The sequence below is a fragment of the Phyllobates terribilis genome, unplaced genomic scaffold, assembly GCF_046119375.1.
Source record: "Phyllobates terribilis strain yellow unplaced genomic scaffold, ASM4611937v1 Scaffold_49__1_contigs__length_9717188, whole genome shotgun sequence".
NCBI lineage: Eukaryota > Metazoa > Chordata > Amphibia > Anura > Dendrobatidae > Phyllobates > Phyllobates terribilis.
In genome coordinates, this window is record NW_027362809.1 from 4,452,205 (window position 1) to 4,467,064 (window position 14,860).

General features: G+C 45.1%; 1 protein-coding gene across 1 annotated transcript in view; it reads left to right on the plus strand.

The window, feature by feature from the left end:
* LOC141191626 (uncharacterized) overlaps positions 1-8,840 on the plus strand; it is a 96,523-nt gene extending 87,683 nt beyond the window's left edge. Inside the window, exon 10 of the mRNA XM_073661559.1 lies at positions 3,514-8,840. Within this exon, the coding sequence (XP_073517660.1) occupies positions 3,514-4,209 (696 nt within the window). The 3' untranslated portion in view covers positions 4,210-8,840. The remainder of the gene's footprint in view (positions 1-3,513) is intronic.
* Positions 8,841-14,860: the final 6,020 nt, after the last annotated feature.

The window sequence follows — 14,860 nt, forward strand, 5'->3', positions numbered from 1 at the left end:
AGGATGTGACCTCTCCCCCCATATAATGTCCCATGCAGGATGTCACCTCTCCCCCCATATAATGTCCCATGCAGGATGTCACCTCTCCCCCCATATAATGCCCCATGCAGGATGTCACCTCTCCCCCATATAATGCCCCATGCAGGATGTGACCTCTCCCCCCATATAATGCCCATGCAGGATGTGACCTCTCCCCCCCATATAATGCCCCATGCAGGATGTCACCTCTCCCCCATATAATGCCCCATGTAGGATGTCACCTCTCCCCCCCCCATATAATACCCCATGTAGGATGTCACCCCCCCCCCATATAATGCCCCATGCAGGAAGTCATATCCCCTGTATATCCATCCCCCCATAGTGCCCCATGCAGGTCCCCTATGGCCCCATACAAAAAAAAAATCCAATACTCACCTCCCTTCTCAGCTGCTTCTCTGGACTCCAGCGTAGCCCGCATGTTGACGCTGTGCGCTGTGACCGGTCAGGAGAGAGCGCGGTGTAAAGACGTCACCGCGCCCTCTGACCTGAGACGTCACAGAGCATCAGCGGAAGACACAGGAGCTGCTGCGGAGGCACGGGGAGGGGTAAGTATGACGCCGGTGCCGGGGTCCTGATCGAGCAGGGGGAGGGACGGGAGGAGAGGAGAGGGGAGGGGAGGGGTAAGTATGACGCCGGGTGCCGGGGTCCTGATCGAGCTTGGGGAGGGACGGGAGGAGAGGGGAGGGGAGAGGAGAGGAGAGGAGGGGAGGGGTAAGTATGACGCTGGGTGCCGGGGTCCTGATCGAGAAGGGGGAGGGACGGGAGGAGAGGGGAGGGGAGAGGAGAGGAAGGGAGGGGAGGGGCGTCACACTTGTCCTCGGGAGATAAGTGGCCGTAGCCGCTGATCTCCCGATGATAGCCGCATGTAGGTCAGCGGCGCCTGCGGTCGGTCGACTTAAGCTGCGAGATATCCGGCTGCATCTCCTGGCTGCATCGCCGCTGACCTCCGTGCCGCACATGAGCCGCTAACGGCCGCCATGTTTTTCAGAAATGCCGCATCGCTGATTGGCCGCGGCCGGACCAATCAGCGACCCGGGATTTCCAGGACAGACAGACAGAAAGACAGACAGACAGACGGGATAAGACAATTATATAGTAGATACTTGTGTAATGAGAATGGTGGAGATGGCAGGATTAGAGCTGATCATAGATGGGACTTCTCCATCTGTCTGTGACTTTTACAATATTTGTTTCAGGGTGAAGATCTGACCCATATTGGTACTACAGAGACATATGTGAGGGGTGATGAGTGGTGTAAAGAGGAGATTCCTACATATGACTACCCAGGTGAGTAGTGACCACTAAATGCAGAGAAGTCACAGCTTCTTCTCAGTCACCGACTGTGGCTGCTTTATCGGTGGTGTAGTCCGGCCATATCACAATCGTGTGATCACCATTTTGCCTCTAGACCACAACATTCTCCTCCACCAAAAATTGTTCAATTGACTTTGGGCAATGAAAGCCCTTTTCTATAGAACTTACAACCTGGAGGATCCACTTATTTCTTGGGATTAGAAGATCCTGACTCGATCTGTAAACTACAAAGCCAAATGACAGCGTACATAGAATTTGCTGACAAGTTAGAAAATCGCTTGAAGAAAAATATTATGATGGGCCTGTAAGAGAAAGCGGAGGGTAATGATGCTGTTGGCTTCCTAGAACCCTGATATCTTATTGGATGAATCTACCTTCTCTCCCTTCTGTGCTGCTGAATGTGCTCATATGGTTCCTACAAGACCAGGTCCAGTCTTTCTGGCTAAATTTTACCTTTATGATTGCCAACATTAAATGTGCAGTGAGGCCAAGTGTGAATTTCTGTACAATAACAACAGAATTTCAGTTTATCCTGACTGTTCAATTTCTTTTAAAACCGAATAACTAATTTCTTGAAACTCCTCTGACTGAAAATATTGGCCCTTTCGTTAGTTTATATTGCCAAGAGCCACCGAGCCCCATACTCCACTTACCCCAGAGAGGTTTCACCACTAGTTACTTATTTTTTACTGATGAAGAATGTTGAGTTGGATCATTTCAGTAGATGTGATATTGTCGTTACTCGCAGTTTTTTGCTACAGTAGTTAGTTCCCAAAATACTCTGACTTAACCGTTTCCCGCAGCTAGTTTTGTGTTCCTAATCAGGGCCATTTTTGCAAATCTGACATGTGTCACTTTCTGGTTCTGATGTCTCCTCCATCACCAGCGCTGCATGCAGAATGAATAAGGCGGCTCCTGGTGACAGAAGCAGACGTCACAGGAGCAGATCCCAGAGGAGATGGGACCCACCATTTACAGAAGCCCTAATGTGACAAAATGACAGAAAATCAGAGCACTAGAAATCACCATAAAATGACTCCATTTTGGAATTTTTAACCCTCAGTGAAATAATCTATTAGAGTAGTGACTATTTTGACTCCACAGGCACTTTCCAGAAATTAGCACGCAGTGGATGTTGGAGAGTGAAAATTACAAATATATAATTTCATTACCCAACACATAGTGCCCAGATTGTGCTCCAGGAGGCACACGCCATCAATTAAGTGGGTTCTTCTCACTATAGTAATGCCAAATACATGGATGCTAAATGTGGTTTGGGAACACTGCAAGGCTCAGAAGCGGAGGGGAGCTTTGACTTTGGGAGAGGTAATTTTGCTGGATTGGTTTATGGAAGCCATGTTGCTTTTCAAGAGCCTTTGAGCCACTAATAATGTGGAAACCTCTGTTGTTCCCCTGGCAGATGATGGACCTGAGTGGGGTTTGTTTTTTGTAAGATGTGTACAAGTTTTTATTGGTATTATATTCACCTACATAATATTGTTTGGTGGGTTTTTATTGCATATTTAGGAGGCAGAATGAACAAACAGTTGAACACAACACTCCACTGGTTCATCCTATGAGGTTTTCTATTAGACTGAACTGTCATTGTCTTGGTGAATAATTCAATATTTTTACATAATTTTCCATTTCTACAGTCAGTAATAATGATTGGTTTTATTCTTGGCAGATGACTGTACCAGGAGATCAGAGGGACAGCTGACATCTTCAATTTCTAAATCAGATGATGTTGAGATCCCACAGGATACAATTGAAATGAATACCATTACTCCAGATATACCATCATCCCTTCACAGCAAAGATCTGTCATCTGATCCACTGAAACAGGTCCTGTTTTTTGATTCATTACCGACTACTAAGGAAAATCAAAGTCACAAAATAAGCATTAAAAAACGAACTGCTCCTAGAGCTAAGAAGCCGTTTTCAGGTTCAGAATATGGTAATAGTTTTCCCCTCCAAAAGTCTTTTCCTAAACATCAAAAAATTCACACAACACAGAATAGATTTTCTTGTTCCAAGAGTGGGAAATGTTTTAACAAGAAATCAGATTTTGTTAGACACCAGAAAACTCGCACAGGGGAGAAGCCTTTTTCATGTTCAGAATGTGGGAAATGTTTTAACAATAAATCAGCTTGTGTTAAGCACCATAGAACCCACACAGGGGAGAAGCCTTTTTCATGTTCAGAATGTGGGAAATGTTTTACACAGATATCCGGTTTTGTTATACACCAGAGAACTCACACAGGTGAGAAGCCTTTTTCTTGTTCAGAATGTGGGAAATGTTTTAACAATAAATCAGCTTGTGTTCAGCACCATAGAACCCACACAGGAGAGAAGCCTTTTTCATGTTCAGAATGTGGGAAATGTTTTACGCAGATATCAAGTTTTGTTATACACCAGAGAACCCACACAGGGGAGAAGCCTTTTTTATGTTCAGAATGTGGGAAATGTTTTACCAGTAAAGCTTATCTTAAAAACCACCAGAGAACCCACACAGGGGAGAAGCCTTTTTCATGTTCAGAATGTGGGAAATGTTTTAACGATAAATCAGCTTTTGTTAAGCACCAGAGAACCCACACAGGGGAGAAGCCTTTTTCATGTTCAGAATGTGGGAAATGTTTTAACGAGAAATCAGATTGTGTTAAGCACCAGAGAACCCACACAGGGGAGAAGCCTTTTTCATGTTCAGAATGTGGGAAATGTTTTAACCAGAAATCAGATTGTGTGAAGCACCAGAGAACCCACACAGGGGTGAAGCCTTTTTCCTGTTCAGAATGTGGGAAATGCTTTGTGAAGAGATCATCTCTTCTTAGTCACCAGAGCAGTCACACAGGGTAGTAGCCTTTTTTTATATTCTTAATGTCGGAAATGTTTTCTTTGAAAATCAAGTCTTAATACACTTTAGAGAAGTCACACAGGGGAGAAGCCTTTTTCAATGTTGGAAATGTTTTAACCGAAAATTGTATCTTCATAAAGGAGTTGTCCACTAGTAGGACAACTCCTTGTCATTCCTCATGTTTGGCCTAGTTAAAATAAAAACACTCCTACTCTCAATTCCCGGGCCAGCGCCGTTCCAGCGGTTTCAGGACTCACGTTCCCGGGGTTGTTATATCACATGAGTGCTGCGCTCAGTCAGTGTCGACTTAACTGTCCCCGCCTTCAAACGTATTGAACATCAACAGGAAGCCAGGGCTGTGGCTGCTCTGATTTCCATGTGATGTTCGATTTTTCTGAAGGTGGGGACAGTGATTCCAGCGCTTATTGGGCTCACAGGACGTAACAACCTCACATGACCCCCGGGAACGCACGTGATGACGCCACTGGAATGGCGCCAGCATCGGAGGTTTGTATAAGTGTTTTGGTTTTTTTTACCAAAAACCTTTTTATATTTGTATTTAACACAGAAACAAATCTTACAGGCAGTTTGATACAGAAAATATAACATATAATAAAACACCACAATTCCAGAATTTCAAAAAACTCTACCAATCCGCTCCCCCCCCTTCCTTTTTCCCTTACCCATCTGATTTTGCATAAGACTATCGTCTTGGCTATAAAATCTTGGCTATTGCCAGTTGTATAGGAGGCGAATCTCTAACCTCCGCCACATACCTAGCACACATACCGTGGAAGCTAGAGGAATAGGAGTATTAAAAACCTCTGAGATCAGCTTACCAACATCTTCCTGCAGCTCAGCTAGATGAGTACAGGATCAGAACATATGGACCAAATCTGCCTATTCCCTCCACACCGTGGACACAGATCATCGGCCTTAATGTCCATTCTAAACATTATTCTAGGAGTTCTATAGGCTCTGTGTATAAGAAATAATTGAGATTTTGTTTGGGTCGTATTTATAGATACTTTTCCTGGTGTCTCCAGGCTATCCTTCCACTCCTCCTGAGTGACTAATCCCACATCCCTCTCCCATTTAAGTTAAAGGGGTTGTCCGGGCTTTCTGTATAATTTGCGTGTGTATCTAGGCTGCAGAATGCTGACAGTTTGTACTATTCTCCCTGTCTGCATGGTGTCGTAGATAGCACACCTAGTCATGTGAGCAGCTCTCTCCTGATTCTAGAGGAGATGCTCACTCCCCGAGTAGAGCTTTCCTGTCTAGCAGAGTCTAGTTGGTGATGTAACAACAGACACCATCCCGAGTCTCTGCCAGACCCTCCCCATCCTCCTGCTTCAGCCACAGACTCCGCCCCCAGTCTGTGCAGACCCTCCCGCTCCTCCTGCTCCAGCCACAGACACCACCTCAATCTCTTCCAGACCCTCCCCCTCCTCATGCTCCAGCCTCATGTTCAGCTCACACCAGCCTCATGTTCAGCTCACAGTGCCTTTGAGGCTGCAGGGGAATGACTCAGCTGATTGGACTAACCAGTCCAATCAGCTGTTACCAGAGACAGACTGCTGAACTGAATGGTGGAGAATAACGCTGAAAGCTTTCTCCACTGTTCAATCTCAAGAAAGTCTGAAGCTCCTGCCAGGACCTTTGGGTCACATGACAGCCTCATGTGACTAGGTACCGAACACCCAGTGCTCTCCAGAAACCCCAGGAAGGAAAAGGCTTCTTCATAGGTGAATATAATGTGCTGTGTGTCTACTGATCTATCTTTCTATCCCATATCTATTATCTATTGATCTATTGTCTAGCTATTATCTAAACAGAGTAATATAGGTTGAATAAAGACCTATGTGACATGCAGAAGTAGTGCTGTTGCAGAGTGTGACAGTCACAAGTAGTGCTGTTGCTTTAAAAGCATTCAGCAACTATTAGAAGTAACACAAGCACATGAGACAGGAAGTGTTGTGCTCCAGAAGCATCCAGCAACTAGAGGGGTTAACACAGTCACAGGAGACAGGGAAGGTTTTAGCAGAGCCCCAGGGGGATTGTGGGGAAGTTGTTTACTGTCTGGCTGGAGCCGAAGAGAAAGGTGGTGTGTGTGTTCTGCATCTGACGGAAGCGCCCCTGCAAGTGAAAAGGATTCAAGTCAGGAGAGAAGCCAAGCACAGGTCAGGTAGAGTTCCTGAACTAGCAGTGCAGAGTATTGTCAAGCAGAAAGATAAGGACTATAAGAAATGGTGTCACGGGGATCATCTCCCTCAGCAAACCCTCCTCCATCTCAGTGTGCTGTAAAGAATGCTGTGTTCATTAATGTGCCTTTGCAATAGAACTGTGCTCTCCTGTACTACTGGGAAAATTGTGAACTGTTGTGCTGCGAAGGAAACTGTACTGTTTGTCACTGGAGCATGTTGTTGATAAGACTTAACTTGCACTGGCTGTGCGGCTTCTTCTTAAATGCTACTGTTCTACCGTTTGAGGACTCTTGTCAAGTGTGTCTGGTCAGCAAGTGAAACAAACTATGTGTCTGTGCCTGAGGGTCAATACCCCTGTGTGCCTGAGAGAAGCTGCAGTACATGGTCTATTGTCGCCCTGAGTAACGGTTCCCCCAGGATTCCAAAGAATTCATGTAACCTGTCTTGCCCCTATCTGAACCTAGGAGCGTGCGTGTAACACCTAGGTCCATCAAGTTCAACCTTTCTCCCCATCTTTCTAGTGTAGAGTTGCCTAGTCACGCGCAGCGCACCTTGACCCTGAAGTGGCTGTCGGCAAAGTCTAACTATAACGAGTCTCCATAGACTTTTTGTCGGATTCAATGGACTACGTCAGGTTAGGTGGACTACGTCTGACCTGCGTGGGAATTTTTCTTTTTTTTTTAAATAAAGTGATGAACGAGGGAAAGTGTTTATTTCAATAAAGTATTTTTGTGTGTGTTTTTCACTTTTATTACTGGGCTAGTAATGGGGTTGTCTGATGGACACCTCTCCATTACTAACACCAGGGCTTGTTGCTAGCTGAACATTACACAGCTGACATGAACCCCACAAATATTACCCCAATTGCCAAAGCACCAGGACAGTCGAAAAGAGCCAGGTAAAGCGCCAGAGTTGGCGCATCTCATTTGATGCGCCAATTCTGGGGCGGCTGTGGGCTTGTATTTTTAGGCTTAATAACCAGGGACCTTCCCAGCCTGATAATAGCACAGCTGTGTGACGATACAGAGTAAAATTTCTTACAGTAATGATGGCCACTCGTTTTTCTTTACTTAGCTGCTTTTTTCTTGCCATAATACAAATTCTAACAGTCTATTCAGTAGGACTATCAGCTGTGTATCCACCTGACTTCTGCACAACACAACTGATGGTCCCAACCCCATTTATAAAGCAAGAAATCCCACTTATTAAACCTGACAGGGCACACCTGTGAAGTGAAAACCATTTCCGGTGACTACCTCTTGAAGCTCATCAAGAGAATGCCAAGAGTGTGCAAAGCAGTCATCAAAGCAAAAGGTGGCTACTTTGAAGAACCTAGAATATAAGACTTATTTTCAGTTGTTTCACACTTTTTTTTGTTAAGTATATAATTCCACATGTGTTAATTCATAGTTTTGATGCCTTCAGTGTGAATGTACAATTTTCATAGTCACGAAAATACAGAAAAATCTTTAAATGAGAAGGTGTGTCCAAACTTTTGGTCTGTACTGTAACTCTAATGTAAATGCTAATTTGCATGAAAACTACTTTAAAATTTTGTCTCCTGTTTTTTTACACCACCCAGACTAAATAAAGCTTTTGTGGACTACTCTGATTCATGTTGGAGAAACTGCGGACAAAAAGCCAACTTATTTCATATCTTTTGGACATGCCCTGGAGTTGTGTTATTATGGAAAGAGATCTTTAAATTGTTGAATAAAATCAACAATTCTATGGCTAAAATTTCACCACAATTATCCCTTTTATCTCTTGACTCAAATACACTCTCACAGAAGATAAAACATATTTCCATTCATATATTTGCTATAACAAAGCTACTTATTGCATCTAAATGGAAGTCAGTAAATGTTCCTACTGTCTCAGAAATTATAGATAAAATGTTTATTCACAATTCTTTTGAACATTCTTATGCTTTTAGAAACAATTCTCTCAAGAAATACTATTCTATATGGTCTTCCTGGAACTCGTACTTTTCCCTGAATAAGAATACCTCTCCAAACAAATAACAACATCTTCTTTTAGCCATAAAGTATACAGATCATTTATTATTTTAATATAATTAAACTGAAATCCTGTGATGCCATAACAATGATTATAATGTATAATGTAACACTATTGTGTTTTCACCTTCCTTTACCTATTTTCCTCATTTATCCTTCCCTTTTGTTTTCCTTTTTCCCATTGCATCCATCCCTCCCTTTCCTTCCTTTCTTTCCTTCCTTTCTTTCCTTCCTTTCTTTCCTTCCTTTCTCTCCTGCATCCTTTCCCAGGTTCTTCTGCCAAGTTGTAAGTTTTGTTGTTGGGATAATATAACTGTTGTAATGCTACTATACTGTCTTTATCATATTTTATTTCCCCTTTCCCTTGTTTTGTAAAAAAAAAGCCCTTAATAAAAAGTATATTATTGAGAAGGAAGTGTGAGACTGTGTAATGTTGTACCATCTTGAGTATTTGCTAGGACTGTTTTGTGTGTTTATTGTCCACTTTGTGGTTCAATAAAGTATTGCCACGCTGTTTTACCCTCGCCCTGTGTTGTCTGAGTAGCGTTACGCCCACGGAAGACCCCGGGTCTTCACAACCAGCCAAGGGGAAGCATACAGCTTATCAAAAATAAGGGGGCCCCACACCATTTTTTCTACTTTTTTTTATTTGGTTAATACAAAGCTGGACAACAAGCTTCACATGCCAGTCACTAAAGGGTGCAATTTTATAATATTTTGTGTGGTTGTGAAGTTATATATCTATTAACAATCTATCTCTCTATGTATCATTATCTTTGCACATCTTTAAAGGGAATCTATCTCCAGAAAAAAACTCTTATTAACCTGCAGATATGGGGTTAATCTGCAGGTTAACAGCGTTATTATGCTGCTCGGCGCCCTCACTTAGCCAAACGCTGCAGGGAGAAAATTAACTTTATTTCTCCTGCAGTGCTTCGGTTTCAGTCACGGGGGCGACGCTGGTTCAGTCTCTGCTCTGTGTATACAGAATGGCGGCTGTAACCCCCCCCCCCCCCAGTCCTGGCTGACAGCCGGCCCCAATTCAGAGCCGGCTGTCAGTCAGGGTCGGGGCGTGGTTAGAGCCACCATTCTGTATACACAGAGCGAGGACTGAACCGGCGCCGCCCCCGTGACTGAAACCGGAACGCTGCCGGGGCGAATAAAGTTCATTTTCTCCCTGTAGCTTTCAGCTAAGTGCGGGTGCTGGGCAGGTTAATAGTTCTATTAACCTGCAGATTAACCCTATATCTGCAGGTTAATAACATTTTTTCTGGTGACAGGTTCCCTTTAACACATAAAAATCTGTAATTTCTTGAATGCATTTTATTCTGGTACATGTCACACAGACAGTACACACAGATGGTAAAAATGAACCGGGCCACACTTTAAGACGTACATGTGAAGGTGGCCCAAGGTGAATTATAAGGTTCTGCGCAGCTGTGGTGTATTATGAGGTTCTGCAGCAGCTCTGGTGTGTTTTGAGGTTCTGCAGCAGCTGAGGTGTATTGTGAGGTTCTGAAGCAGCGGAGGTGTAACATAGTAACAAAGGTTGAATAAAGACCTAGGTCCATCCAGTTCAACCTTTCTCCCTCAATTCTACTCCATACACTAACTTACTTGGATTATGCCTCGCAAATGTATTACCATTTTTATTATTGATGCACTATTACAATTAAAAATTAACAAGGTTATAATTTATTTAGTTTTATATTTTACTCTTGTGATACCAATAATGGTATTACTAAAATCTGCCTAAATCTGTTGATCCAGAAGAAGGCAAAAACCCCAGGACACATTCAGCCAATTTGCATCACGAGAAAAAATTCCTTCTTGACCCCAAGAAAAGGCGATCAGTACAAGAACCCTGGATCAATCCTAAGGCTATGTGCCCACGATGCAGAAATTCTCCGGATTTTTCCTGAGCGTTTCTGCATCTCCCTGGCAGAAAAAACGCATGCGGATTGTCCATGCGGATTGTCCATGCGTTTTTCCTGCCAGGGACATGCGGATGTGAAGCGTTCTTCACATGCATTTCTGCATGCGGGTTGACAAGCGTTTTTAGCATCACTTGGAAAGTGCTTGTCAACTTGGTCACACTATATACCAGTTCTGTCTGCTGCTGCTGTTACAGATATTTCTACAAATAGCCCGAGGTATCTGGGGCGAGGGATAATTATTTTTTTGATCTTAATCCTGATTATTTGGTTAAAATAGCAATCCAGAGAACACAGTTTTTCTGCTCCATTTGTTTGTTGCCACAGCAGAATACAGTCAGATTCTTTCCATGTTACAGCGATAAAAAAACAGAAATTTGTAGTGAACGTGAAAAATATTGACCTCCATTTAAATTTTGTTGCAGTGTGTCAGTGAAGTTATTGACACCAGGTCGCTGGTATTGACACCTACAGGCCAGCTATTTAAAACTGTTTTTCCATCACACGTATCACATACAAGTTTGCTCCAAATTCAGCCATTTCTGGCCTCCATGTAAATTTTGTTGCAGTGTGTCAATGAGGTTATTGACACCAGGTCGCTGTGAAAAATAGTAACCTATTACAGTGATAAAAAAACTGAAATTTGTAGTGTACGTGGAAAATATTGACCTCCATTTAAATTTTGTTGCAGTGTGTCAGTGAAGTTATTGACACCAGGTCGCTGTGAAAAATAGTAACCTACTGGCCAGCTATTTAAAACTGTTTTTCCATCACATGTATCACATATCACTGCGGTTCAAATTCAGCCATTTGTAGTAAGCGTGGAAAATATAGTCCTCCATTTAAAATGGGCAAGGCGCGTGGCAAGGGACAGGGAACTGGATGTGATTGTGCATGTAGAGGACGAGGCCGTCGGAAAGCTGAAATTGTGCCACAACAAACGCCCACATCTTGTCGCTCGACCTTCCTGTCCTAATAGGGGACCGCAGTATACCACTATTGAACACAGAGCAGTGTGAAAAGGATATTGGTTGGATAGCAGATAATGCTTCCAGTCACTTAGCCACCACCACCACCACCCTGTCTTCCACACGGTCAAGTCTCAGTAACCGTGAGTCTGGACTGCATATTCCTCACCCAGATCCTCCTTCCTCCCACCATGCCGAGTGCCTGGAGCCAACTGATCCCACACTTGGACACTCCGAAGAGCTGTTCACTTTTCCATTTATAGATTCGGGCCTCTCGCCCAGTCCAATTGAAACGGGGCAAGAGGAGATCGCATGTAGAGATGCCCAAATATTTGAACAGCCATGGTCACACAAAGGTGGATGATGAGACACAATTGCCAGAAAGTCAGGAGGAGGACCAGGGTGCAGAAGTGGAAGATGAGGTGGTGGACGATGAAGTCACTGACCCAACCTGGCAAGGTGACATGCAGAGCGAGGACAGCAGCACACGGGGAGAGAGGCGTAGCACCACAACAGGCAAGAACAAGCAGTGTAGTGACCGCAGACAGAAGGCGGGCAACCGTTCATGGTGACATCATCACGACGGACGTTGCCAGCACAACTGTTAGGTCTTCCCGAGTCTGGTTGTTTTTTAAAGACTCTGCCGATAACCCTAAAAAGGCCATTTGCACCACCTGCCAGGCCAGCATCAGCAGGGGTAGCAAAACTAGCAGCCTGACCACCACCAGCATGATCAGGCACATGGCAGTAAAGCACCCGACTAAGTGGGCCGAACCCCAGAGTCCAGCAACAGTGTCTGCGAGTGACACCACTGCGTCTTCCGCAGTTGTGCGTGTATGCCAATCACCCTGTCTATGGTGCATGCCAAGATGCCTCCCGCTCTGCACGTGTCTTTGCACACTCTCAACTAGCACCATCATTGTGATACTTTATTTTATCCCGGAGGAAATTGCGGTATGTGATGTGATGATGTGATATCAGCAAGCACGTCCTTGTCCCAGCGCAGCAAATCAGTTGTCCCTACCCCAGTCCTTGGAACGCAAGCACAAATACGCAGCCAACGCCCCACAGGCCACACTACTAAATTTACACATTTTGCAATTGCTTGCTCTTGAAATATTGCCATTTAGGCTCGTGGAGACTGAAGCTTTCTGCAACCTGATGGCGGCTGCCATCCCTCCGCCACTATTTCTCCCGGTGTGCCGTCCCCGCATTACACAAGCACATATCCCACAACATTAGCCGTGCCCTCAACAATGCAGTTACTGGGACACTCCACCTAACCACGGACATGTGGACATGTGCTTGTGGACAGGGATGGTATATTTAGATGACGACACACTGGGTTAACATAGTGGAAGCCGGGACCCAGTCGGAACTTGGGACGGAACACGTTCTCCCGACGACAAGGATTGCGGGCCCTGGGTCAATCAGGGTTGCCCCCACTTTCTACATCTCCTACACCTCCTCCTCTTCAGTATCCATCTCCAAAATTACCACATCAGTCGCAAGCTGGAAGCACTGCAGCACTGCCTCGGCCAAGTGGCAACAGTTTGTGCTGAAGCTAATATGCTTAGGTGACAAACCACACAACACTGAAGAGTTGTGGACAGCTCTGAAAGAGCAGGCAGATATGTGGCTGACACCGCTGAACCTACAGCCAGGCATGGTCGTGTGTGACAGTGGCCAGAACCTGGTGGTGGCTCTGAGGCGAGGCAAGCTCTCACACGTACCATGCCTGGCCCATGTGCTTAACGTCGTGGTTCAGCTGTTTCTCAAAACCTTCCCAGATCTGTCGGAATTGCTTGTCAAATTACGCTGCCTGTGTGCCCATTTTAGAAGGTCAGCTACAGCTTGTGCCACTCTTGCCGTGCTTCAGCAGCATTTGCAGCTTCCGGCTCACCGACTGGTGTGTGATGTCCCCACACGTTGGAACTCTACATTGTAGATGTTGGGAAGGATTTGTGACCAGAAGAGGGCAGTTGTTGAATACCTGCATCAACAAGGCCGTCGTTATTCAGGTCAGACTCCACACATAAAACTTCAGGAGTGGACATGGATGTCAGACATCTGTACCATCCTCCAAAACTTTGAGGACTCCACCAAGATGGTGAGCGGCGATGACGCCATAATTAGCGTCACCATCCCGCTTCTCTGTCTTCTGAAACGCTCTCTGCTCGCAATTAAAGAGGGTGCATTGCAGGCTTAGCACGATAAGATGGAGCAAGGAACCATACAGGGTGATTACACACAGCCCAGCCTCATCTCATTCCAACGTGGATTGGGTGACAATGAGGAAGAGGAGGAGGAAGAACAGGAGCTAGTTTCCTGCGCTATAGACGGTATTACCTGCACAACTGCCATACCATCGGTTCAGAGTGGATGGCCCGAGGACAGGAAGGATGAGGAGGAGAGCATGGTCAGTTGTCCTCTTGGTGAGGACACGGAAGTCTTGCCTCTTTGCAGTCTAGCACACATGGCTGAGTTTATGCTACGCTGCCTTTCCCGTGACCTTCGCGTTGTCCAAATTTTGGGTGACAGTCATTACTGGTTGGTGGCGCTTCTGGACCCACACTACAGGGAGAACTTTATGTCTCTTATTCCTTTGCAGTATAGGCCTAATAAAATGGGGCATTTCGAGAAGGCCCTTGTTGTGGAATTAGTGAAAAAAATTCCCATCTGAAAATTCTGGAGGCATGGGTCACAGTTCGTTGGACAACCAAGGAGTATAGGCGAGAGAGCCACAAATGCAATCCAGCAGAGGCAGGGGAACACTGTCAAAATTCTGGGACAGTTTTCTCAGACCCTCCCATCGCAAAGGCCCTGAGACGGGGGGTACTCTCACAAGGATTGCAAAGTTTCAGAAGATGGTGAGGGAGTACCTTGCCAACCGTACGAACGTCCTCTGTGATTTCTCTGTGCCTTATAATTATTGGGTATCCAAGCTGGACACGTGGCATGAACTGGTTCTCTATGCCTTGAAGGTCCTGGCCTGCCCTGCCGCTAGCTTTTTGTCAGAGCGGATTTTTAGTGCTGCCAGTGGAATTATAACCGATAGGCGCATTCGTCTGTCAACTGAAAATGCTGACTCTTATAAAAATGAACAAGGGCAGAATTGGGCCAGACTTCTCAATACTACCGAATGATAGCAGCGTAACATAAACTCAAATACAGTGTCTTTTTTTGGGGGGGAGGTCTAATCCTACACCACCATATCACCACCATATGTACCATATCAACATATCTACGTCTCTTGCAAGGGGCATTGGAGTTCCTCCAAATTGTGGCAGCCGTTGCTTCACTGCATAGGCAAACACTATGGGAGACCCACTTCCTAATAATGGGAACATTGTTTTTAGGAGGCTCTCTGACCTCTACGTCTCTTCCAAGGGACATTGGGGGTCCTCCAAATTTTTGGCAGCCATTGCTTCACTGCATAGTCAAACACTATGGGAGACCCACTTCCTAATAATGGGAACATTGTTTTTAGGAGGCTCTCTGACCTCTATGTCTCTTGCAAGGGGATTGG